General features: G+C 51.5%; 1 protein-coding gene across 1 annotated transcript; it reads right to left on the reverse strand.

The window, feature by feature from the left end:
* Positions 1-5,524: 5,524 nt before the first annotated feature.
* Positions 5,525-23,730, reverse strand: MEOX1 (mesenchyme homeobox 1). The gene is made up of 3 exons (XM_032396658.1): positions 23,262-23,730; positions 7,136-7,308; positions 5,525-5,647 (listed from the first exon to the last, which is right to left on the reverse strand). The coding sequence occupies exons 1-3, from the start codon at positions 23,728-23,730 to the stop codon at positions 5,525-5,527; spliced, it is 765 nt and encodes a 254-aa protein (XP_032252549.1).
* Positions 23,731-24,410: the final 680 nt, after the last annotated feature.

Here is a 24,410-nt window from a genome sequence, read left to right on the forward strand (position 1 = left end):
CACAAATGTATATGCACAGAGCAAAGACAAGAATTATAAGTTGTGGCAATAGCCATCAAGGAAGAAACACAGGTGAGAAGACAGAGATTAAAGGTAGTAGTGGTCTGGGGATGACGTGGCAGTAGAGAAGGGTGTCAAGATATTTTTGAAGGTGTCTCGGGGTTTACAGCAAAGGGGACAGAGAGGGTGCAACCAGTGAGGGAAGGACCACGGGGACAGCCCAGAGCTGGAGACGAAGCGATTGGCAATTGCTGCGTTGATAATTATAAGGGATTACCTGGCACAGGGGCCTCTGCCTGGCTGGAGAATATATAGCTTTCAAGGGAAGGAAAGAGAGCCGCCCACCATGAGCTCTCCTGGTTACCAGAACTGTGGTGCTTTCGGGGTACAGATAGGAAAGCGCGAATCCCTGCCTGACACCCGTTCTTTTCTTTGCATAGAGGAGCCATCAGAAATGCTTGCATCCCGGGGTGCCTGGGTGGCTTAGTCGTTAAGCGGTCTGCCTTTGGCTCAGGTCATGATCCCAGGGTCCTGGGATCGAGCCCCGCATCAGGCTCCCTGTTCGACGGGAAGCCTGCTTCTCCCTCTCCCACTCTCTTGCTTGTGCTCCTGCTCTAGCTATCTCTCTCTGTGAAATAAATAAATAAAATCTTAAAAAAAAAAAAAGAAATGCAGGCATCCCTCCCAAGCCCCCCGCCCAGGCAGGTGCATTTCTGAAGCCCTGAGCCCCACCGAGGCCCTTTCCCGGGGCAATGGATCCCCTACTTGCTTCACTTTCTCTCTGCCTCTCTCTGCAGGGCAGCTAAACACTTGCTTGTCCTTGATGCTCTCTCAAGGATGAAGAAACCCATTCCCGAGAAGTTACTGTACGGGAATTCTTGCTGTTTGGATTCCTACCAAGCCATCATCTCTGTCACAGTCACTGGTTCACACTGGGGAGTCGCCAGTGGGTGGCCTTGCTTCTCTTGTCCAGCTTTGTACCCGAGACAAAGCAGAGGATTTTTACTCACTTGAGGAGCGGCCGGTCCCAGCTACCGTTCGCTGGTCAATCAAATGGCAAAGCTGAAGTGTGGGAGGAGCGCAGGGAGTGTTCCAAAGAAACCAGAAAACCCTTGATTGATGTGTGCGTGCACCTCTAATTTCTCCATGAGACTCTCCTCAACAGACTTCTTAACTGTGTTCATTGGGGAGATTTAAATTCTCACATGGAAAGAGACTTTTTTTTTCTATTGATTTTAGAAATCAATGTTAATGTTGCTCCTGATGTTGAAAATTAGTAGGGCCATGTATATACATTAAAATGTGCTCTGTGTTCCTTTCTGGTAGGCCCTTTAAGTGCTCCTAGATGCCTAAGTCCTTGGGAAGGGAATGAACAAGGAATAAAGGAGAGAAATCACACGTGGGGCGAGTGTGTGTATACAGAAGGGTGAGTGGTTTGCTGTTGCTGGAGCACAGAGTTTGTGGCAGGGGTGATGGGACGAGGTGGCAGAGGCAGGAAGGGGCCAGGGCATGAGAACCTTGGATGCCTGTGAAGAGTTTTGAACTTTATTTTGTCGATGATGGGACGCCATTGATAGATTTTAAATCTGGGGTGACAAAGTTGGATTTTGTGTGTGTGTGTGTGTGTGTGTGTGTGATTATTCTACAGATGGACTTTGAGGAGTCTCAGATCAGAAGGAGGGAGCACTACTGGAAGCTTTCATTCAAGTGAAAGATGTTGACAGCCTGGACAAAGGCAATGGTGGCGGGCAGACAAAGAACACAGTGGGAATGAGGAATACCTACACAGGAAGTGAAATGAGCAAGACCCAGTAATTGATGAGCTCTGCGAAGCAAAGCGGTATCAACAACGTGTCCTAAGTCTCCAGTATGTGTGAATGGGTAGGTTGTGGTGTCACCCACTAAAATGGAGGCTTCGGAATACAGAATATGGAGTTCAGAATATCGGGGTAAAGGAGATTTTCCCTTAAATATTTTGAGTTTGAGATGTCTGTAGTCACCCAGGTGGTATGAGCAGTAGGGAGTGGAATATGGAAACTTAAGCTCTCAGATCCCGGTAGGGGAGTGTTGGCCTGGTGCCAGAATGCCTGGATTCAAATCCTAGCTTTATCACTGGTGCTCAGTGTTCACAAGGTGGTGCGGAAGTAACAAATGATCCTCATATCTAATGGCTTACAACAAACATTTCTGTCCCCACTGACATATATGAAGGTTTGGCTTTGACTTTGTTCCACGTCTTACTCATTCTGGATCCCGGGCTCATGGTGGAATCCCCATTCCAAGCTTGTGCAGAGGGAAAAGAGCAATGGCAGGGACACAAGGACTCTAAAACTTCTGCTAGCCCGGGTGCCTGGCCTTTCTGTTCACATTCTATTGGCCAAAGCCAACCACACGGACAAGCCTGGGGTCAATGAAGTGGGGAAGTACACTCCTCCCATGGGAGGTACAGCATATGGCAATGATCAGGGAGCCATATTTCCTTAGTGGAGAAGGGAGGAAATAATTGGGCCCAATCATATGCTCTACCAAAACCACTAACCAGCTATAAAACCTTGGTGGTTTACTCAACTTCTCCCTGCTTTGGTCACATCATCAGTAAAACAGGAATACTGGTACTACCTCTTGGGATGGCTACATAAAACACTTAGAATAGTGCCCAACACAGTACAGAGTAAACGCTATATAAATGTAGGTAGATGGAAGGGACGAGGGAAGGGGGAGCTCTTTCTCCATGGGTATAGAGTTTCAGTTTGGGAAGATGAAAAAGTTCTGGAGACGGATAGTGACAATGGTTGTACGACAGTGGGATAGTACTTAACGACACAGAACTGTATGTTTAAAAATGGTTAAAATTTTATGTTATGCATATTTTGCCTCGATAAAAAACTTGTAGGTAGATGGGACCATCTGGGCAGAGCGTGAAGAGTGGGGAAGGCAGTAGGTAGAAGGCAGAAAGCTCGGGAACCAGCAGTGGGGGCAAAAGCAATGGAGACAGAGAAGGAACATTCTGGATAGACAAGGAAAAGCAGGAGAGGTCAATATCTTCTGAAGCCAGGGGAGTAGAGTTAGGAGGGAGTGTTGGAATGCTTGAGGGTGTCTGTTTTGCTTGTCTTTGAACCTGAACCTTCTCTTTGGCACCTTGATTTTGTGGGTCTGCTTTCCTGTGCTAGCTCCTGATGATGTCATTTCTGGTCCGTGCCCACGCTGGGCCCAGACTGCCTCAAGGCCGAATCCTGGCCTGGTCTCCTCTCTTGGCTCCCTCCGTCCCCTCTCTGTAGCCAGTTCTATTTTGTCCATGGCTAACATCTTGGTGAGACAAATCTTTTTTAATTAAAAAGACATAGGATTGAGGACATTTCTTCTTGCGGCATTTTTTATTACTATTGATGTATATTGTTTTGTCCTGAGACACAAAACCTACAAATTCTGAACTTAAAAATTGGGGGGGGCACCTGGGTGCCTCAGTCACCTGGGGTACCTGAGCGTCTGATTTTTGATTTCGGCTCAGGTCATGATCTCAGGGTCGTGAGATCGAGCCCCGTGTCAGGCTCTGCCCTCAGCAGGGGGTCTGCTTGAGATTCTCTCTCTTCCTCTCCCTCTGCTCCTCCCCCCCCCAAGTTAGGGGTGGTTAGTTTATGGACAATATTCCTTTATTAACAAAAGAATTCATCTTTTGTTTACAGAACTTCAATGATTTGATAAGCCGTAGGTTAGGGAAACTGACAGCTAACATTTTATAAGGGGGAATGAGGACAATGCAGTTGCAAAGGGAGAGCAGCATAGTTTTTCCAATGATGACATTTGCACCCCCACATTTTGAAGAACCTAAAAGGGGATACCTTGATCTAAGTGATTTTTTCCCTTTTTTTTCTTTGTTTTTAGACATTGTCCGGCTGATCATCACACGAGCATCAGAGGGTTGCCCACAGAGAGAACACGGTTCTTAGCTCTGCAAAGAAAAAGGCCTGAGAACTATGCTCTTTTATTGATTTTATTTCTCCAAGAGTTTTCTTACTAAGTGAATTAACCTTGCACCGTTAACTTGACGTAATCTTAAGAAAATATATGAAATATGCTTTAGAAAAAAATGACACGTGCTCTAACCAGCCATCTCATTTGGCAATCATTTTCCAGAGCGGTTGTCCTTTCGGGATGGGGAGGTGGGGTTTTTTTTACATGTGAGTGATTAAATCTACACACAAGAGCTCCAAACTCTTGCTGACCTCCCTCTGCAACACCAGCTGGTGTTGGGAGACAGAGTACTGAGGCCAGCAAGGGTCTCTCTCCAAGGCTTGGGTCACCCCAGGCTGTTTGGCCATCAGTCCTGGAGTGTCACCCCAGAAGATCTGGGCAGTTCCCGTACATAAACTTAGCAGCTCCTCCCATCGTAACAGCAATCGTGGAACACATTGGAAGGGCTCAGATGCATCCCATGGAGAAAGAGGGATTGGTTTTTTGTCGCCATTTGCAGACCGGGTCCCTTGAAAGCACAGGATACTTCTACTGCAGGGTTCCACATTTCTAGGCTGTCACTCACTGGGCCTAGTACGATCTCTTCATCCTCGGGACATGGAAACACTTCCCAGCCCCCAACTCAATAATGTGAGTGTCTGGATAGGTGTTCAATCCCCAAACTGTGGATTTAAAAGGAATAGCTGCTCCGTGGCTCTGGGGCCGGCTCAGCAGTCCCAGCTTTATCCCTGAATCGACTCCGAAGAGGCAGGTGCTGTCCTGGGTCCGTTCTCAGCCACGCAGTCAAGCCAGTTCAAACGGGCCCGTATGGGGACCACCTACACCAGGCTGTTTCTCCGACCGTCTTCCTCCAGCCTGTGTTATAAACTTGCCCACTCAGCCAACAACTTTGGGAGACAAGGACTGGGTTTCTGATTGGCAGCAGCTGAGTTTCTGTCCTCAACGCTCCTCATACTGATTCTCCCTGGGGTTTCGGGACAACTGAAGGCTCCCCAAAGCCTCAGATACGGAACCCAGAAAGGAAGGGTGGTCTAGGGTATGTCTATGTGTTCTAGTCATTTCCTTCCTTTGGAGCATTTGCTTTCACACATCACTAGCTGGTCCCAAGGCTCCTCGAGGACGCAGCAGACCACGTGGTGTCCGGGCCTGGAGGAGGGCTGGCTGGTGTCGGAGGGAGGGGGTGGCAGGAGGGGCGGGCAGCAGCCGAGAGACCCCGAGCAGCAGTGTGTCTGGGGCTGTTCCCAGATTCGCTTGGGTCCAGTCTGTAGGATTCGCTTGGGCTTCTGTAGGATTCCATGAGAACTGTGGGAAGTAACGGCCTTGGGGAAGGGGCTGCTAAGACAGAGCAAAACTGGAGAGAACTTTCTGGGAAACTTCAAGGCTCCCAGGGATGCTGAACAGCTTCGTGTTTAAGAGTCATTGCAAGACGTGGAGAGGTTGCGCTGGGTAGGGGGGCGGTGGGAGAAGGTGAAGGTGGGGTTGGGTGAGGACTGGGGTGAGGGTAGCTGGGTAGGGGGCTCAGTCCTTAGTCTTTCTTTCTCCGTGGAGAATCTCACTCTGAACTTGGAGAGGCAGCAGAGTCCCCATCCTCAGCGTCCTGCCCATTGGGGGAGATTGGCTGACCCCCTTTCACACGCTTCCACTTCATCCTTCGGTTCTGGAACCACACTTTGACCTGACGGAGGAAGCAAAGGAACCTGGTCATCAAGGGAGGTGCAACTACCTCCCCATATAGATGCTCAAGACAGCAGGTTGCAGTTCCAGGGACCCCAGCTGGAACCTCTGCTTGTCCTGCCCAGCTCCTCCAAAGGCACCAGGAATCGAGACAAAAGGGAGGACACATCAATCTGCCCAGAGACCTCTCTTGTGTCTCCCTGTCTTTGTGTCAGAAAGCCTGCCGGTCTGGGGACAGGGTCTAAAAGTCACTTGGCATTTGGCCCCACCCACTTTCACATGCCCCGCCCCTCCCATGTCAACACCTCCTCCTCCTTCTTTTTTTTTTTTTAAAGATTTTATTTATTTATTTGAGAGAGAGAGAGAGCACATGAGAGGGGGGAGGGTCAGAGGGAGAAGCAGACTCCCCGCTGAGCAGGGAGCCCGATGCGGGACTCGATCCCGGGACTCCAGGATCACGACCTGAGCCGAAGGCAGTCGCTTAACCAACTGAGCCACCCAGGCGCCCAACACCTCCTCCTTCTAGCTTCTGTTACCCAAGGGTCTGGGAGCAGAGGATCACCAGCCTCATCCTTAGGCACGTTCATAAAACACTTGTCAGTTTAGATAGCTCTGGTCTGCGTATTTTCTCATCTCAGCTGCAGCATTACCCGCAGGGTGGGGTCATGACCCTGGAGACCCAGAGAGGTCAGGAGACGAGTCCCAGAGGTCACAGGGCTAGGAAGTGGTAGAGGCAGGATCTGAATCTTAGTTTTCTAAACCGAGCACTCTGGCAGAGCCCCTCATCAACTGAAAGCTGCTCTCAAATACTATTATTATTATAATACTTTACTCCATGTTAGAACATGGGTGTGGGTGGAATGCTCTGAGGGAAAATCCCAAACAAAAGCGCTAGGAAGTTTTTTTTAGAGGTGTCCAGGAACCACCTGGGGAACTTACTAGAAATGCAGACTCCCAGTCCCACTTATTGTTACTGCAAAGTCACTCTCCAGAGTTATGGAAACTGCATTTTTTTTTTTTTTGAGTTTTAAATTTTATTTTTGAAGTAATCTCTACACCCAACATGGGTCTTGAACTCATGACCCCAGGATCAAGAGTCGTCTGCTCCACTGACTGAGCCAGCCAGGCGCCCCTTCGAATCTGCATTTTAAACAAGGGCTGAGGTGATCGCAGTGCACACTCAAGTTTGGGAATAACCAGATCAGAGGTTCCAACCCTGGCTGCATGTGAGAACCACCTAGGGGACCTTTGAAAAGATGCTGATGTCTGGACTCCATCCCAGACCAATGAAAACAATCTCTAAAGCCGGACATCGGTGTTATTAAACTCTCTGCCGGTGATTCAGGTAGAGTCACAGTTGAGAACCACTGGACTGGGCAGAGGGAGAAGAGAAAGGAGAAGGTTCAGGGAGGAGTGGTGGGAAGGTTGGGGGAGGAGAGAGCAGAGGAAAGGAGGGATGGCCAGAGGAGGAGGGCCCCCCGGACCGCACCTGCCGCTCGGAGAGGTCCAGGTTCACGGCGATCTCGTATCTCCGAAGCCGGGTCAAGTAGTTATGATGCGCAAACTCGGCCTCGAGCTCCCGCAGCTGCTCTTTGGTGAAGGCTGTCCTCTCCTTGCGAGCCTTGCTGCCGCCCTCGGGCTTCCCTCGGCTCTCCTGGTTGTCTGGGGAGAAAGCAGCCCAAACGGGAACATGTGAGCCGCAGAGGTTCCCTTTCTTTTGTCCTTAAGAGTCAGGGCAGCCTTTCCTTGTCTCTCTTGTTTTTATTTTTTATTTTATTTTATATTAAAGATTCTATTTATTTATCTGAGAGAGAGAGAGAGAGCTCGCGCATGAGCATGAGCAGAGGGGAGAGGCAGAGGGAGAAGCAGACTCCCCACCAAGCAGGGAGCCCGATGCGGAACTCGATCCCAGGACCCTGGGATCATGACATGAGCCGAAGGCAGATGCTCAACCAACTGAACCACCCAGGCACCCCTGTCTCTCTTGTTTTTTAAAGGATATTGAGAAAGAACCCACATTGTCCCTTTATCATTCTTTCTAGTGCTTTAACCCCCTGAGAACTGGGAAGTCTTCTGGCTCCCAACCTCAGGTGCATCCACCACACCCTCCACCCCAAACTTTTTTTTTTTTTTAAGATTTTATTTATTTATTTGAGAGAGAGAGAGAGAGAGCATGAGCGGGGTGAGGGGAAGAAGGAGAAGCAGACTCCCTGCTGAGCAGGGAGCCTGATGCAGGGCTCGATCCCGGGACTCAATCCCGGAACTCGATCCCAGAACTCCTGGATCTTGACTCCAGCCCAAGGCAGGCGCTTAAGGGCTGAGCCACCCAGGCGCCCCTACTCCAAACTTTTTTTTTATCCCCAAAGCACGAGAAGCTGCTCTTGGCTGTTTAATGATTTCTACTATCCAACCTCCACCCCCCCACCCCCTGTTTGACATTAGTAATGGCTGTAAGTTTGTGGGGCAAAGGTTCTAAAACTGAGGCTCTCTGTCCTCAGAGACATCACCATCACCTGAGAACTGTCAGAAGTGCATATCCTGGGGCCTCATCCCAGACCTACTGAATCAGACACTCTGGGGGTGGGGCCCAGCAATAAGTCTTCAAGGTGATTGTGACACACGGTCAGGTTTACAAACCCCCGCTCTAAGACCTCACTTCTCAGAGGGCGCCGTGTCCATAGCAGCAGGGCCCGGAAGTTGGTCAGACTTGCAGGATCTCGGGCCCTACCCGTGACCTGCTGAATCAGAATCACATTTTAGCCAGATCCCCAGGGGAGTTGTGTGCACATGTAAACTGAGAAGTGCTGCCTTAAGCTTCTTTCCCACTTTGATACCGGGAGGGGCCAAGTCTGGAAAGTTCTGGGCTCTGCGTTAGAGACAGCAGGAGCTCCATCATAACGGGTAACAGGGGTGCGGGGAGCAAACACCTTACATGTATCAGCCACTTAATCCTCCCAATAACTCAGCCAGGTGAGTTCTTGTATTAGCCCCACACTGTATAGACCAGAAAACTAAACCCAGAGACGTTTAAGCAAGTTGTTCAAGTTCATCTAGTTGGTCCAGCCAGTGACTGGCTGAGGCAGAAATCAAACCCAGGCAGTTTGACTCATATGCTGTTCAAGTAAAATCCACGTAGGAAGGGGTTACAAACTGTAGAGTGCTGTACAAAGGACAGGGACTATATGTTATCCCCCCGAGCAAGCTGAGGGGCGGCTCTACTTTCACTTCAGTGGTGGAGCTGGGTGGGGAGGCGGCCCGAAGGAGACCAAGACACCCACACAATTAACAATGAGGGCCACGTGTCTGGTGAATGGCTACAGGAACCATTTTTCTTGCAGGGCTCTAAAATTTGGAAGTCTTTCATTTCACTGTCCTTTTACAGACCTGGAGGCTCCGTGGCTCAGAGTTAGGTGCTTTACTGAAAGCGGTGTGCCCACCCTGAGCCCCCTTAGGGACCTCATCCGTGCCGGGGTGTGTGTTGGGGGGGAGTCCTTGTTTTGGGGGGGCGTCCCTGTTGTCGGGGGCTGGCCCGGGGGTGGGAGCTTTTAGATGGGTTGGTAGAGGGCAGGGAAGACCCCCCCACAAAGCAGCCACACTGCGGAGCGGGTGGGGAGGTGGAGACCCCTCGTCAGACCCGGTCCAGTCGGGAACCTCAGCCCCCTGGTTCCCTTCTCCGCAGTTCCTTCTCCTGCTTTCCATTCAGTCCCTTGTGTTTCAGTTTCCAGGCCCTCCATCCCCGCCACCCAGCAGGCAGGCGCAGAGCCGGGGTGGCGGCTCGGTGGAGGGCGCATAGTAAAGCGATCGGGGCGCCCCTGCGGGAACCGAGAAGGCAGAGGGGCACCGTCCCCCCTGGGGGCTCCCCGGTGCCCGGCTGCCAGGTCGGGGTTGGCCGCCCACGGGGCGCACCTGGGGGCAGGAAGGGGGCGCGTCCCACGGGCTCGGGGGAAGGCTGGCCTAGACCCCTCCAGCGGGAGCGGGAGCGTGGGCTGGAGGGAAGGACGCGCAGCCCCAGGCCGGGGATCCCCAGGAGTGAGCCGGCCTTGGCTGCCGCCGGCCGGGAAGGAAGGTCAGCCTTCCCAGAGCACATCCCCGCCGGCAGAGACCCGGCTCATTTCCCACCCACTCCTGTCCCAGGGCTCAGGGTGGTTCCCAGCCCTTCCCTTTCATGACTGAGGGGCTGTAAAACCAAGATGACTCGTGTCAGGGTTTGAGGCCTCCATCTCCTCGCTGGGGGCCTTTGAGGAAGTCACTTAACCTCTCTGGGCTTCAGTGGCCTCATCAAGAAATTGGGGACAATAAAGCACCTACCTCCCAGGGTTACTGGGAAGCCTGGACCAGCTCTTGTGTGGGGAAAATGCTTTTAAAACTTTAAAGTGCTTAAACAAAAACATATTCTTCCAATTCTTCCACTCTGAGAAATGCCATCTGAGGGGCTGGGAGAGTACCAGCTGTGGTTTCTTGAAGGCTTCTATGTTCTCAGATCCATTTCATCCTTTCCACCAAACACCCCTAGGAGGAGGTACTTTATTGTCCCCTTTAGCATCGTCCTGTGGAGTTGTGTGATAATTTGATTAATAGCGCTCTCTTTCTCCCCCCAGGGATGAAACTGCTTTTTCTCACTTGTTACTGTACCTGGTACAGTACTTGCTAAACATTTGCTAGATCCTACCCAGTATACAGAGGAGGAAGGAGCCTCAGAAAGGCCCAGGAACTTGCCTGGTGTCTCCAGCAGTTTGGGGGGGGATGGGGTGCAGAACTGAGATTGGGACCCAGATTCATCTGACTAGAGGTGCAGTGGTCAATGCTGGCCTCAGTTTCTCATCTGCATCTGCAGGCTCAGGGCTGGACCTGGAGTCTCCACACCCAGTGCTCCTGGAGGCCCTGTCCTGGGTTGATGCCCTCACCCACACTCCCCTTCTCCCAGGCCTGCTCAGGTGCACACGGGTGCCTATGAAATCCCGGAAAACAGCCCACTCTCTCCAGTCCTGCACGTTAGCCTCCCAAGAGAGATGAGGGGAGGTAGGGAGAGGACCCCTTTGAGCTGATCTTGGACTGGTTACTGGGCCCCTCCCTGCCCCACCTCCCCACTCCTCTTACTGTCCCGAGGTAGGCGCTGGGCCTCAGGGTGGGAAAGAAGAGGAAATGGGACAGAGGAGCTGGGGCTGGGAAGTCAGTGAACCTGGGGCAACACCCGCGAAGGGGGGGGTGGGAGAGGGGCACCCAGAGGACAGCTGCTCCTCATCAGCCTCTCAGGGAAGAAGGCCTCTCATCACCGTTAGAAATGACAAGAGGGCCTGAAGTATGGGAGGCTAGCTATGACAATCGAAGTGGAAGTTCTGGTTCTCTTTGTTCTGCAACATTGTCATCAACATAGAAAAAGAAAGATGAAGACAAACCAGGAGCCATTTCAGGCTGGGAGGGGGGTGGGGGTTAGTCTGGCCGCTCACATGCACACCACCCTCAGGATAGTTTGATCCCAGGAGAGTACACCTTCGTTGAGGTGCCTGCCTCCTACTCTGGGCCTCAGTTTCCTCATGGGGAGGGGCACGGGATTGGACTGGCGTCAGAGTCCTTTCCCAGTATGCAGCCCTGACATCCTCTTCTCCTCTCCCTACTCTCTCTTCTGTTAAGAACCCCTGGCCTTGAATTTGAGGTCCCTCCAGTTGCAAATATTCTTGTCTGGGCTCCTAGCTCCTCCCTTCCGTCAGATCTGGAGTCTTGCTGGGTGCGCTGTCCCCAGGCCCTCCCCGGCCTTCCCAAGGTCCTCAGCTCACAGGTCAGGGCTATGCCAGGGAGTTTCTGTCTCCTGCTGATGTGCAAAGCTCCCCGCCCCGAGCCGAATGGAGGAGATGTGTCTGAGGAGCCCTTGGAGAATCTGGGCCTGAGCAGTCTCCAAGAAAGAGCTCTCTGACCTTGGGCAAGTGTCTCAAGTTCTCTGAACTTCAGTTTCTTCCTTTGCAAAACAAGAACAGCCCCATGCACCATGCTTGGAAGGCTGCCGAGAAGGTAAAATGCCGCGGGTCACGCGTGTTAACCCCGAGCACCGTGGCGCTACTTCTCTGCGTCTCTGCTTGGGTCTGTGTCTGCTCACTGTTATGTCAGCCTTCCAGCGGAGGCGTGGTTCCAGGCCGGGTCCCCAGCATGGACCAGAGTCCCATCTCAGGCATCCTGGCCCTGCTTCTCTCTCAGGGGCAGGGGTGCAGAAGGAGGAGGCTGGTGCTCAGCAGGCTGCCTTCCGGGGCTCAGGAGGAGCAGCTCCTTCCTGCCCCAGCCCCCGCGCGGGACCCTCCCAGCCAGAGCCGGCCAGCCGCGCCGTGATGGGGCCGTAGTGCCCAGAGCAACGCAAACAGGATGTATGTGTGATTGCGGTCCGCACCGTGAGCTTTTACACCATCCAAGGTAAATTATTTCACAAAAAGCTGTCAGTTTTGGCAGGCCTTCCTAAAGTTAGCAGACAGCTTTATCGGACTGCAAGGAAGTTCAGACAGACTCTGGGGAGCACGCCTTTTTGGAGGCCTGTATCCCTACTCCCCAATGGTCACAGCGTTTTACATAAATTCCTATCCAAGACCAGATAGAAAGTCACATGCGGTACATTCAAATAACACTTCCGCAGTTGACAATGGATCTCTTTTCCCCAGAGGTAAACGTCTCTGGGGCTTGCATATGTACTACGGAATCATAGAACAGTAGTGCCGGAAGAGGCTTAGAGCTGATCTCTGGGCACCTTTCCATTTTACAGGGGAGCCTAGAGCAGGCGAGAGAGGGCCTCAAGGCAGGGCTGGACCGCAAACCCAGATTTCCGTGACCGGAAGCTATTTTCACACATTAGGCTGCTTCCTGTTGCGTCCCCTTACGCATACTGTAGGGTAGGTAAGGTACACATCAGCCCATGGAACAGAGGAGGAAATGAAGAGCCAGGGACTAAAAGCCTTGCTGGAATTCCCCGGGACCACTCCGGGACTGCCCTGGGAGGGGCGTGGCCAGCACGGAGGCTGTGCTCCCCCCAGGGATGTGTCCGTGTGCGTGTTGGGGGCGGGGAGGGGGGGATCCCTGGGGCATAATGTCAGCAGGCGAGACCTTGGCAAACCCTCTGAAAACGGTGTCTGGGGCTTCCTGGGCTGTCACAGTGCTGGCCTTTGACATCCTTGTTAGTTCTGATACTTTCAACTTCAGGAGGAGTCAAAGCCCATCAAGATAGACAGGACCCAGATGGAGCCAGCCCGAGACCAGTTGGGTATTTGCATCCAGGACCTCCCTGGCTTCCTTTCTCATTGGGTCCCAGTGAGGCCCACCCACCTCAATGTCTGGGCCCTTTGTCTCTCCGGTAGGTGACCGAAGAGACATGGGGAGGGCTCCCAGCCTCTTTGAGGAGCCCAGCAGCGGGGCTGGGGAATTCAAAGTATGTTTTCTGGGAGAAAAGCAGATTCTTCCAGAATGGAAATGCCTGGTGCTACAGTAGTCTTTGCTGAGGGACCCCTGTGGGGTGGGGGCAGTGAGGCTATGAGGTACGAGGGAGAGTGGAATGGATGGGCGATGAGATGGGGTGTGGGGGACCGTGGAAGAGGGGAGCAGAGAGCTGAAGGCGAAGGGAGGCAGTGGAAATGAGGGTGGGGAGCTGCAGCAAGCCTCTGAGATGGGTTGGGGGGAGGCATGGGCAGCTGTGGGCTTTGTTTGTGTTTATACGTTCCAGATGTCGCCCTCAGCTGTCACCAAAGGAAGTGTGGGCTTTAGGACCAGGCCCCACTGCTCACACTCTTCCTCCACCACTGTGTTCAAGGAAAACAGGGAAAACATGAACTAGAAAAGGCTGGGATGGGGGGCAGGGGAGGAATCCTGGCCAGAGGCCAGGGAAGCCCAGCTCAGTGAGCAGAAAGGGCACTGGGGGGAAGGGGTTGCCTCCCGGGGCCTGCAGGGACCTCGAGTCCTGCCGTCAGAAAGAGCTGCTCTGCCTCTGGGCTCATCCCCACCTCCCTGGGCCCAGACGCCCTGACTTGCTCAAGCCAGAGAAAAAGGCGAGTAGGGCGGGACTCCTGAGCCCCTAGCCCGGCCGTTGGTAGGCAGGGCCGAGGCTACCTCTCCACTGACCTTCTTAGAGCCCAACTGCTCTTTGGGCCCTTATGTCTTAGGTGCTGGTCAGAATTTTGTTGCTTTGGTGGATACTGATTTTCTGCAGAACTTCCAGACTGTATCTGGGTGGGGCCTGAGCGGGCTCGGTCACGGGTTTTGTGCTGATGCCTCTGAGTTCAGACAGTGGCTAAGGGTCTTGATGGGGGCGCCAACCTCTGCCTGACAGGGGGCAGGAGCTCTGACCAGGAGGCAGGAGGCAAGAGGAACGTGGAGTTCCTGTCTCTCCTTCCACACTGGCCACTCTGGCTCCTGAGGCTTCTTCCTCGCTGGGGGTTCTGGGGTCGAGTTGGAACGAGAGGGACTGCTGCCGCTGTGGCCCCTCAGACCACACCCTGCCCAGCACTGCAGTGACCCTGGACCAGTGAGCTGCAGACACAGGCCGGCCCAGCTGCTAGCAGGCTTCCGAGGCCCCCTCTGGCCTCGGGTCACTGCTTTGCCAGGCTTTGAGCACAGGCCGCCTGGGATGCAGCCAGGATCAGGGAAGGTTTTGAAAAGAGGAGGGCTCCTTTGTGGGTTTGGGAACAATGGATTGAGGGGCTACCAAGTGCTGGCTGTGTCTTTACATCTGTGATCCCATCTTGTCCCATAGCAACCCTATGGGGTAGATACCGCGATCATTTTTCAGGGAGTGGTACTCTGAGGTGTGGGACTCGCCCGAGCTCACGCAGAGCAGAAGCTGTGGATGGGGACTCAGTCTGGGTCTGCCCTGTCAGTGCACTTGACATTAGCCCCTGAACCCCGCCCCCCTGCCCCGCCCCCCTTTACGAGGCTGCAGCCCAGCAAGGAGGGTGGGCATGGATAGGAGATCACCTAGCATGGTACTCAGTGTCCCTCTGCTGATCCAAGTGACACGGACGTTGTCTGTGTATTTCATTATCACCTCCTTTCCTTCTTCCTCTGCCAAACAGCCCACTTCTTTAGATACATTCCTAAAAGTGTCTCTCCCTGGGGCGCCTGGGTGGCTCAGTCCGTTAAGTGGCTGCTTTCGGCTCAGGTCATGATCCTGGGGTCTTGGGATCGAGCCCCACATCCGGCTCCCTGCTCAGCAGAGAGCCTGTTTCTCCCTCTCCATCTGCCTGTCACTCTGCCTACTTGTGCTCTCTCTCTGTCTCTCTCTCTGTCAAATAAATAAATAAAATCTAAAAAATAAATAAATAAATAAATAAAAAATAAAAGTGTCTCTCCCTATAGGTATAAGATAAGCATGCAGGGATCTATTTGTAGCCAGAAACGATGCTCTGAGTGGGAAAGCTGGAGTGGCCAAAGGGACCTGGGGCCAGGAAAACTCTGAGGTCACGCACCCCTGTGAGATGTTGCTTTTCACTAAAGGTTTTTGACTGGAGCATTGGTGCCACTGCTAAAACCTTGTCCTTGTCCCTGTGCCTCTTGTTTATGGGCTGAATTGCCTCCCCTGTGAATATGTTGAAGTCCTAACCCCAGGACCTCAGAATGTGACTGTATCTGGAGATAGTATCGCCCAAGGGATGATTAGGTTAAAATGAAGCGCTGGTTAGGGTGGGCCCTGATCCGATCTGACTGGTGTCTTTATAAGGAGAGGAGATTAGGACACATAGGGAGACACCGGGGATGCCCACACACAGAGGAAAGACTGAGTGAGGACATGGCAAGAAGATGACCATTTGCCAGCCAAGGAGAGAAGCCTGCAGAGAAACTAAAACTGGCTGACATCTTGAGCTTTGACTTCTAGTTTCCAGAACTGTGAGAAAATAAATGTCTGTTGTTTAAGCCGCCCAGTCTATGGTATTTTGTTTTGGCAACCCGGGTGGACTAAGACGCACCCCCCGCCCCCTCCCAGATCCTCATAGCCAGTGCTCACCACTAAGGAGAGGGAGCAAGGCCAGGAGGGGTGCTTGGCAAGGCTGATGCTAGTCCACAGGAGACCTCTCTGCAAATTAGAAAAAGGTGCCCTTTCCTCTAGACCGGAAACATAGCCACGTGTCCCTAGGACAGCTGTGCCCTCCAGCCGCCCAGCCACAGCCGCCCCCTTTAACTGTCCTGCCATGGGGTCCACCTCATTGCTCAGCCACAGCAGCCGTGGTGGCCCTGGTACTTAGGAGCTGACCTGAGTACCCCATGGGGAATCATGCAGAGTCAGCCCAGCCTCCATATGTGGCTGTTTATGTGTCTTTCTGACCCCAGCACTAGCCCTGACCCGGGCTGGTTTTACGATCGAAGTCGGGCTCTCTGCACACTGTTTCATGAGTGAGACTATAAAAGTCCTGATGCATTTTACAGAAGGATATCACACATGGTGGAAACCCTCAGGCCAGCCAGTGGAGGCCCTCTCAGAAAGAAGGGGAGAAAATGAATGAATGAACACCAGGCTGTAATGGAGACTACTGATCACACAGTGAATGAGCTCCTCCTGGGGTAAATGCTCCAGCAGGCGCGAGGGAGATTGCATAGGTGAATCAGATACCATCCTGGCCCTCTAGACACTTCAGTTTTAGGGAGAAAGGCAGTCATATGCTATAACTCTGGATGAAAGGTAAACTCATACTCAATGATGAAAGACTGAAAGCTTTTCCTCTAAGATCAGGAACAAGCAAGGATGCTCATTGTTGCTACTTCTAGTCAACATAATACTGTAGGTCCTAGCCAGAGCAATCAGGTGAAAAAATAAAAAATAAAATAAAGTAAATAAAAGGCATCTAAATTGGAAAGGAAGGAGTAAAATGATCTCTGTTTGCAAATGACATGGTCCTGTATATGGAAACCCCCGAAGATTCCACAAAAATACCTCTCAGAGCTAATGAATGAATTCAGCAAAGTTGCAGGATAGAACATCAACACACAAAGATCAGTGGCGTTTCTATCCATGAACAATGAACAATCTGAAAGGGAAATTACGGAAATAATTTACATTGACAATGGCATCAAAAAGAAAAAAAAAAAACCCACTTAGGAATAAACTTAACTAAGGAGGTAAAAGATGTATACACTAAAAACTCCAAAACATTTTGAAAGAAATGAAAGACGACACAACAAAATGGGAAGACATCCTATGTTTCTAGATTAGAAGACTTAATATTGTTAAAATGTCCTTATGACTCAAAGTGATCTACAGATTCAGTGCAATTCCTATCAAAATCCCAATGGCATTTTTTGCAAAAATAGAAAAAATCTCAGAGGACCCTGAGCAGCCAAAACAATCCCGAGAAAGAGAAACAAAGGTGGAGGCCTCACACTTTCTGATTTTAAAACATATTACAAAGCTGCAATAATCACAACAGTACGGCATTGGCATAAAGTCAGACACAGAGAACGATGGAACAGAATACTTACGAAGTAAACCCTCACATATATGGTCAAATGATCTTCAACAAAGGTGCTAAGGCTACACAGGGGGGAAAGGACAACCTTCAATAAATGATGTGGGGAAAACTGGATATCTACATGCAAATAAATAAAGCTGGACCCTCACCTTACAGCATATAAAAAAATTAACTCAAAATAGTTTAAAGGGAACTGGGGTGGCTCAGTCGGTTAAGCATCAGACTTGATTTTGGCTCAGATCATTATCTCAGGGTCGTGAGATCGAGCCCCGTATTGGGCTCCACGCTGGGCATGGAGTCTGCTTAAGATTCTCTCTCTCCCTCTCCCTCTGCCCCTCCCCCCACCACACACATTCTCTTTCTCTCTAAAAAAATAAATAAATAAAATAGTTTAAAGACTTAAACATAAGATCTAAAACTATAAAACTCCTAGAGGAAAACATGGGGGACAATCTTCATGACATTAGGTTTGGCAATGATTTCATGAATATAACACCAGAAGCAGAGGCAACAAAAGCAAAAACAGAGAAATGGGACTACATCAAACTTAAAGACATCTATGCAGCAAAGGGACCAACAGCAGAATGCAAAGGCAACCTACAGAGTGGGAGAAAATATTTGCAACCCATATGCTGATAAGGGATTAATATCCAGAATATATAAAGAACTCCTACAAGTCAACAACAAAAGTCAAACAATTCAACTGAAACATGGGCAAAGGACTTGAATAGACATTTCTCCAAAGAATAGCTACAACTGGCCAGCAAGTGTATGCAAAGATGCTTAACATCACCAAGCATTAGGGAAATGCAAATCAAAACCATGATGAGATAGCATCTCATATGAAAAGAGTAGGGGAGTTTCTCAAAAAGTTACAAATAGAATTACTGTAGGATCCAGAAATTCCACTTCTGGGTATATATCCAAAAGAATTCAAAAGCAGAATTGTGAAGAGATATTTGCACACCCATGTTCATTGCAGAATTATTCATAATAGCCCACTTGGAAGCAACCCAAGTGTCTGTCCATCAACAGATGAATGGATAAATAACATGTGGTCTATGCCAACCATGGAATAATATTCATCCTTAAAAAAGGAAAATCTGTTCTCTGCTACAGCACAGATGAACCTGGAGGATATTATGCTAAGTAAAATAAGTCAATCACAGAAAGACAAATATTGCATGATTCCACTTATGTGAAATATCTAAAGTAGTCTAACTTTTTTTAGATCAGTCTTTAATAATATTTGCTATTAAAAGACAAAGTGAGATGGGTTTATCTTTGGCCTAAAGTTACTCCGTGTTCTGTTTAGATTTACTCCTCATCCAATATAATGGTACAGTCCCACATTATCCCTGCTCTGGCCACCACCCCTGCGAAGCCTGAGGCGGACTGGCAACCTAAAGTAGTTTAATTCTAAGAAACAGAACGTAGATCGCTATTCGTCAGGCCTGGGGGAGAGCGAAAAGGTGAGTTGTCTTCCAATGGATATAGGGTTTCAGTTTTTAAGATGAAAAGGTTCTAGAGATCTGTTGCAGGACAATGTACATATAGTTAACGCTACTGTACTATACGCTTAAAAATGATCACGATTTGGGACACCTGGCTGCCTCAGCCGGAGGAGCACATGACTCTTGACCTCGGGGTCATGAGTTCAAGCCCCATGTGGGGTGTAGAGATTACTTAAATAAATAAAACTTAAAAAAATTTTTTTTAAATGATCATGATGGTAAATTTTGTGTTATGTATTTTTAATCATAATTTTTATTTACTCATTTACTTTTTTCAAAGATTTTATTTCTCAATAATGTCTAAACCCAACATTGGGCTCAAACTCACGACCCTGAGATCAAGAGTCACACACGACACTGACTGAGCCAGTGAGGCACCCCTGATCATCATTTTTATTTTATTTTATTTTTTTTAAAGATTTTATTTATTTATTTATTTGAGAGAGAGAATGAGAGACAGAGAGCACGAGAGGGAAGAGGGTCAGAGGGAGAAGCAGACCCCCCGCTGAGCAGGGAGCCCGATGTGGGACACTATCCTGGGACTCCAGGATCATGACCTGAGCCTAAGGCAGTCGCTTAACCAACTGAGCCACCCAGGCGCCCCTGATCATCATTTTTAAAGAGGAGATTTCAGATACAAGATGTCCCATGGTAAGAAATCTCAGAAGAACTCCTTTATGAAGTTACGAGCTATCTATTTAGAAAATCGGCACGGGTTCTAGTGGATACTAAAACTTGCAACTTTTTCAACGGCTTTCACCGAAATGATGCTACGGACAAGAGGAGCCATACATTTAAAAAAACAGAGGAAAGATTCTTGGAGAGGGTGGCTTTTGAGCTGGATGTTAAAATAAGGACTTCCATAGGCAGAGGAGTGGAGGAAGGAAAGGAAGGGAAAGTGCCTCGGCGAATGGGGTTTGGGGGGAGAAAAAAGCGGGGTGTGTTTGTGGGGCAAGTGAACCGGTGTGGCTTGCGGCAGGGAAGGTAGAGGTGGGAAGGCTGGGTGGGGGGCAGGGGGGCGCTATGGGCAGAGAGCCGGTGGGAGAAAGGGGCCGATCTGGTGAGGGTTTATAAACCTCAGGAGACGGACAGAGCGAGTCTGAGGAAGGCAGAGGGAGCACGTGAGAGCACCAGTGAGCAGGGTTGAGCCCAAGCACGGGGGGCTCTCCCTGGCGGGCGATCGGATTCACCTACAGCCAGGCGGATCACGCGCGACCTTCCCTTGAACCCCGCCAGGAAATCACCGCGAAATCCCTCATTCCCATAAATTAAAGACGACCACGGTAGCCAGACAGATGGACAGATTCGGGGGCAAGCAACAGTTGCCTCGCAGCTGTCCCTGCCAGCAGGGCTCTGTGACACCGTGGGCCAGGGGCTGAGAGTGTTTGCGGTGAGATAACATCACACTGGTCTCCTAAATCAGTTCTGTGCTGTGAACCAACAGAAGGTCTCTGAGTGGGAGCCCCTGCTTTCCTCATCATTTACTTGAGCAAATCAGCTCCACTTCCAGTGGGAATGACAGGGGAGGAGCTGGGGCTGGCAGAAGGAGAGGGGAGAATAGAGAACATTCCTCTTGAGACGAACTTTCAGTAACTTTCTGTTGCTGGAGCCTCCTCAGCCAGCCAGTAAGGCAGCCAGTAAGGGACCCTTTCGCCAAGCACACCTCACCCCCCAACCTCTCCAGCAGGTCTCTTGGTTCCAAGCTCCTAACTGACGACAACTGGATTTGAGGACCAACAATAATTGCAAGGAGTTCCCAGGTCTTATACCCCAGATTCAGGAATTTCTGAGTCAGCGTATTTGAAATATTCAACTCCATTGACCACCTCCCCCACCATGTTCTGAAGTCTGGTTCTGGAAATATAGGCCTAATAACACTCACAGCTGCCATTTATTGAACCCACGTGCTGATCTCATGGATCACTGCCTTTAACCTTCACAGTGACTGTAGGGAAGGTACTTTGGTTCCGATCCCATTTTACAGCTGGGAAAATGGAGGCTCCAAGAAATTAAGACGTTTTCCAAAGTCCCACAGCCCAAGGTTGTGGTGCCGACATGCCAACCTGCCCGCCTGCCCGTGAAGAACTATGGAAAACACATTTCTGATGGATGGCTGGTTAAGCTTCAGAGACAGCTTAGCACGGGCCGGGGTGAGGCAGGTGAGGCGCTCACGTTGGGCGCAAGATGCAAGTGGTGTCGAATCCCTCGGTCATCAAGAGGAATAATATTTTTAATGCAATGTTTTAAGAAATCACAGTTAATGCAAAAAGTCCAAGATGAACAAAACATCAAAAGTTTAAATAGAGACTCCACACGGTGGCTCGGAATTGGTGGAGTGGGATGGGGGTTCTTTGTGGGTTTGTCTCTTGGATTCCAGATTCCTAGAGTTGGTTGGGGGCCTTGCTCCTCTGCTTTTCCCTTCCTTCAGGCTCTTACGAAGCTAATCTTTCCTGCCTCCTCCCCCTCCAGTTCAATTCCAAAGGAAGGCTCAGGCAACTGGCTGGGACAGAAAGATTCTCATGCTGAACAGAGAGCGGGTCTGGAACCCCAGAGAATGAATGAAACTCAGCCTGCTGTGCCCTGCCTGACTGCTGCCATTGCCGCTGCTCCTGAGGGGACGCAGAGGGGAAGCCCAGGGCCGCTCCTGGATAAGAACTACCCCCCTGCCCCGAAGAGTTGCAGGACATTCAGTGGAGGGAGTCCACGTGCTCTTGGGATGGCCAGCTGCTTGGCACGTGAGCTCGCTCCCTAACGCAGTGCCACAAGCCACCGACCCAAAGGAAAGAAGGCACATGTGGGGCTTGCTGGAACGCAGAATGATTGCGCCTAAGCCCAGCCCTTTGCCTGTGCCTTCCAGTGCCTCAGCTCCCAGGTCCCCGGAAAGTGGCTGGATGCGGCCGAGGGAGGTGCGGGCAGAGATGGAGGAGCTACGGGGGCGGGCGGCCCCGGCACGGAGAGCTCTTCAGCCAGGCGCAGAGCCAAGTCGCTGAGAGCCCCTCGGCGAGGAGAAGCAGAAAGTGCCCCATCTCGGCACATCTCCAGCGGGGGCTAGGAAGAGTTGAGGATTTAACCAGCCTGGGACTTAAAGGGCCATCCTATTAGGCTGTGGCCATCCATTGTGAGCACGGGGAGGGGCTTCTTTAAGCGTGGAGACCAAATATTTCAAAATGAGGATTATGCTTGAAATCTGCTGAAGGGTGTGGGATTTGGGGTCTGAGGTCCAGGGTTTGAGCTTGATCCCGGGGTTACCAAGTGTCCTGATTGGCCCTGGGGCCGAGGGGTTTCCTGGGACACTGGACTTTCAACGCTAAACCCAGAAAAGCCCTGGGCCAATCCAGATGAGGGGGGCGCTCTCTATACCCCATTCTGGCAGGGTCCTCCTCAAACTCTCTGTCTCTCCTTTTCCACACGTACAGCACAGAGATACTGGTAAGACCCGCTGTGCTTACTTCACACACTGGTGGGACCCCAAAGAGCTAACGTGTGTTTCCTGCAGCACCTTGAACCCCTCTCTGGTCATAGCACATCCACTGCCAGACAGGCATCTGCAGGCCTCTCCTCCCTCTCAGTCTGAGCCCTCTGGGGGTGAGACCTCCATATTCATCTCTGCACCCCCCCCCCCCCCAGGCCTTGGCCAGTGCTCCGCAAAGAGAAGATGCTCGGGAAACTTGCGCTACATGGAAAGTGCTCTGCAAAATCAAAGCACAGAGTGTTCTCGTTGGTTGGTTGACACTCTTTTTCTGCCGCCCCTGGTTAGCCCTGGGAGAAAAGTCCTCTATGGGTTCAGGAGGACACGGGCGGCGGGGGACAGGGAACCAGACAGAAGGTGAATGGGCAGCACGAGAAGCCAGGAGGGCCCCATGGAGAGATGAGGAAACCAGTCCCCACCGCAGGGAGGAGATGGACAGGAGCTGGGATCTTAATAAGCAGGCCACTCCATCTTCTGGCCTCTGGGTCTCCTTGGCTGCCTGCCTCCCTGGCTTTCCCAAGGCTGGTGATCCCTCAGGAGGACCCCTGGGTGGGGGGGGAGGGAATGCCTTCCCTGGGGTCGCCCAGACCTTAGTACCCTGAGCTGCCCTCTTGGCTCAGACACGGGCAGAATGATAGACACCTTGGGGGCCAAATCTCTGCAATCCATCTCCTCCTCGCCCCTTGCCCCTCTGCATCCCAGCCGTCTGCTTCTCTGCCTCTAGGATCCTAGAGACAGAGGGTCCTGGCTCTGCTTGATGCCCCGGGGTCCCAGCCTCCATCCTAGCCCTCCAAGCTCCCATCTCAGCCGACTCCCCCGGTGAGCAAACCCTTTGGCTCCGGGACCATTTGGAGCCTGCTGGGGCTCGGTGGGGAGAAGCATGACCCGGAGGCAGCCCCGATTCAGGAAAGCCCCTCTCCAGCCCTTGCCAGCCCGCACCGAGCCTCCATCCCATGTATCCTCCCAATCTCTGTGGATCTTATTTCATTCACTTGCGGGCATAACCTTCCTGGGGTCCAGGAGTGCTGGGGGCACAGACACAGCCCCCATGACCAGAGGATCCTAGAACTCTGAGTAGAAGAAACCCCAAAGGCAACTCTGCCTTTGGGTAGATTAGATAATATTGTTTGCAATTCATGGTCAGCTTGACTCAGAGAGGGCAAGTGACCTAGCAAAGGAACACTCAGCTGCTCCTCGGTCACATACCTGGACTCTCCTTTTTCCGTCTGGTTGACTTCTTCTCTGTTTCATGAGCAGTGCTCCCGAGGACCTCGTAATCCTCACCTGGGCCTCCCGTGGTGTCCATCAGGCCCGGGCTGCTGGCCCCCATCTCCCCAGAGCCCCGAGCTGGGCCCGGGTTGAGCCTGCGCTGGGCCTCGGAGACGGGGAAGTTCCAGTCGGGGGGCTGTGGGAAAGCGGGGTGCTGCTCAGTGAAGAGGCGCTCCTCCCGGGGAAGGCTGTGTGGGGTGGCTGCCAGGCAGGAGGCCGAGAAGTCGGGGTACGCTGCCGCTGCTGTCGCCGGGAAGTCTGGTTTCTGGTGGAAGGAGAACGGTGTTGGCGGGTAGTGGGGCAGCCCTGAGCCCCCAGTGCCTTCAGCGTGGGGATTTCGAAGGCAGCCCCAGCCCGGGGCCGGGGGGTGGGGGCTCCTCATGCAGCTGCTGGCCACCGGATCCATCTGCCGTCTCCTGCTGCGTGCGCCTCAGTCTTTTCAAAGTTTGGATTCTTACACTTTGTTTATATTCAGATTTTTTTAAAATGCAAAAAAAAAAAAGATAAATAAATAAATAAATAAGAGGGGGAAACGTTCAGCAGAAAATTCACCCCAGGAACCAAAACAAAAACCAAAACTAAAGTCTCCTTCAAGTACGCACACGTGTGGCCAGCTGCACGGATGTGCGTGCACACACCTATGTCAGGCTTCACTCCTGGCTTCCTGCCTGTCCCCCCCCCCGACACACCAGCCTGCCTATTGGGGTCCCCTGGACATGTATTTGTCGCCGATGACACTAAACATTTTCACTGTCGCCGCCCAGACGCACCAGCTGACGAGAGCTTGTGTTGGAGCCCGGGGCGAATGCCTGCAGAGGGCTGGCCCGGGGCTGTGAGACACACTTTTAAATCCTGCGGTGGGGAGAGAGTGACAAATTTCTGAAGTGAAACGTGAGAGAGGAGAGGGAGGGGTTAACCAGCACACACACGGTCCCCTCCAACCAAAACCCGAGCAGGCAACTATTAATCATCAGAAACCTTATATGCACATCTAATGGGATTTGCAGATGGAGACTTTTAAAGAAACATGGTCTGTATTTCTTTTTTTTAATTTTAAGGAGAGAGAGCAGTGCACACACACCACTT

Source organism: Phoca vitulina, unplaced genomic scaffold (assembly GCF_004348235.1).
Source record: "Phoca vitulina isolate PV1807 unplaced genomic scaffold, GSC_HSeal_1.0 scaffold92, whole genome shotgun sequence".
Taxonomy (NCBI): domain Eukaryota; kingdom Metazoa; phylum Chordata; class Mammalia; order Carnivora; family Phocidae; genus Phoca; species Phoca vitulina.

Excerpts from the sequence above, each read along its gene's own strand:
- MEOX1 (XM_032396658.1), bottom strand. The coding sequence starts at position 23,730 with ATGGATCCGGTGGCCAGCAGCTGCATGAGGAGCCCCCACCCCCCGGCC. Across the intron at positions 7,309-23,261 it reads ACGGAAAAAGGAGAGTCCAG|ACAACCAGGAGAGCCGAGGG; the intron begins GTATGTGACCGA and ends CTTTCTCCCCAG. Across the intron at positions 5,648-7,135 it reads TGGACCTCTCCGAGCGGCAG|GTCAAAGTGTGGTTCCAGAA; the intron begins GTGCGGTCCGGG and ends TTCCTCCGTCAG.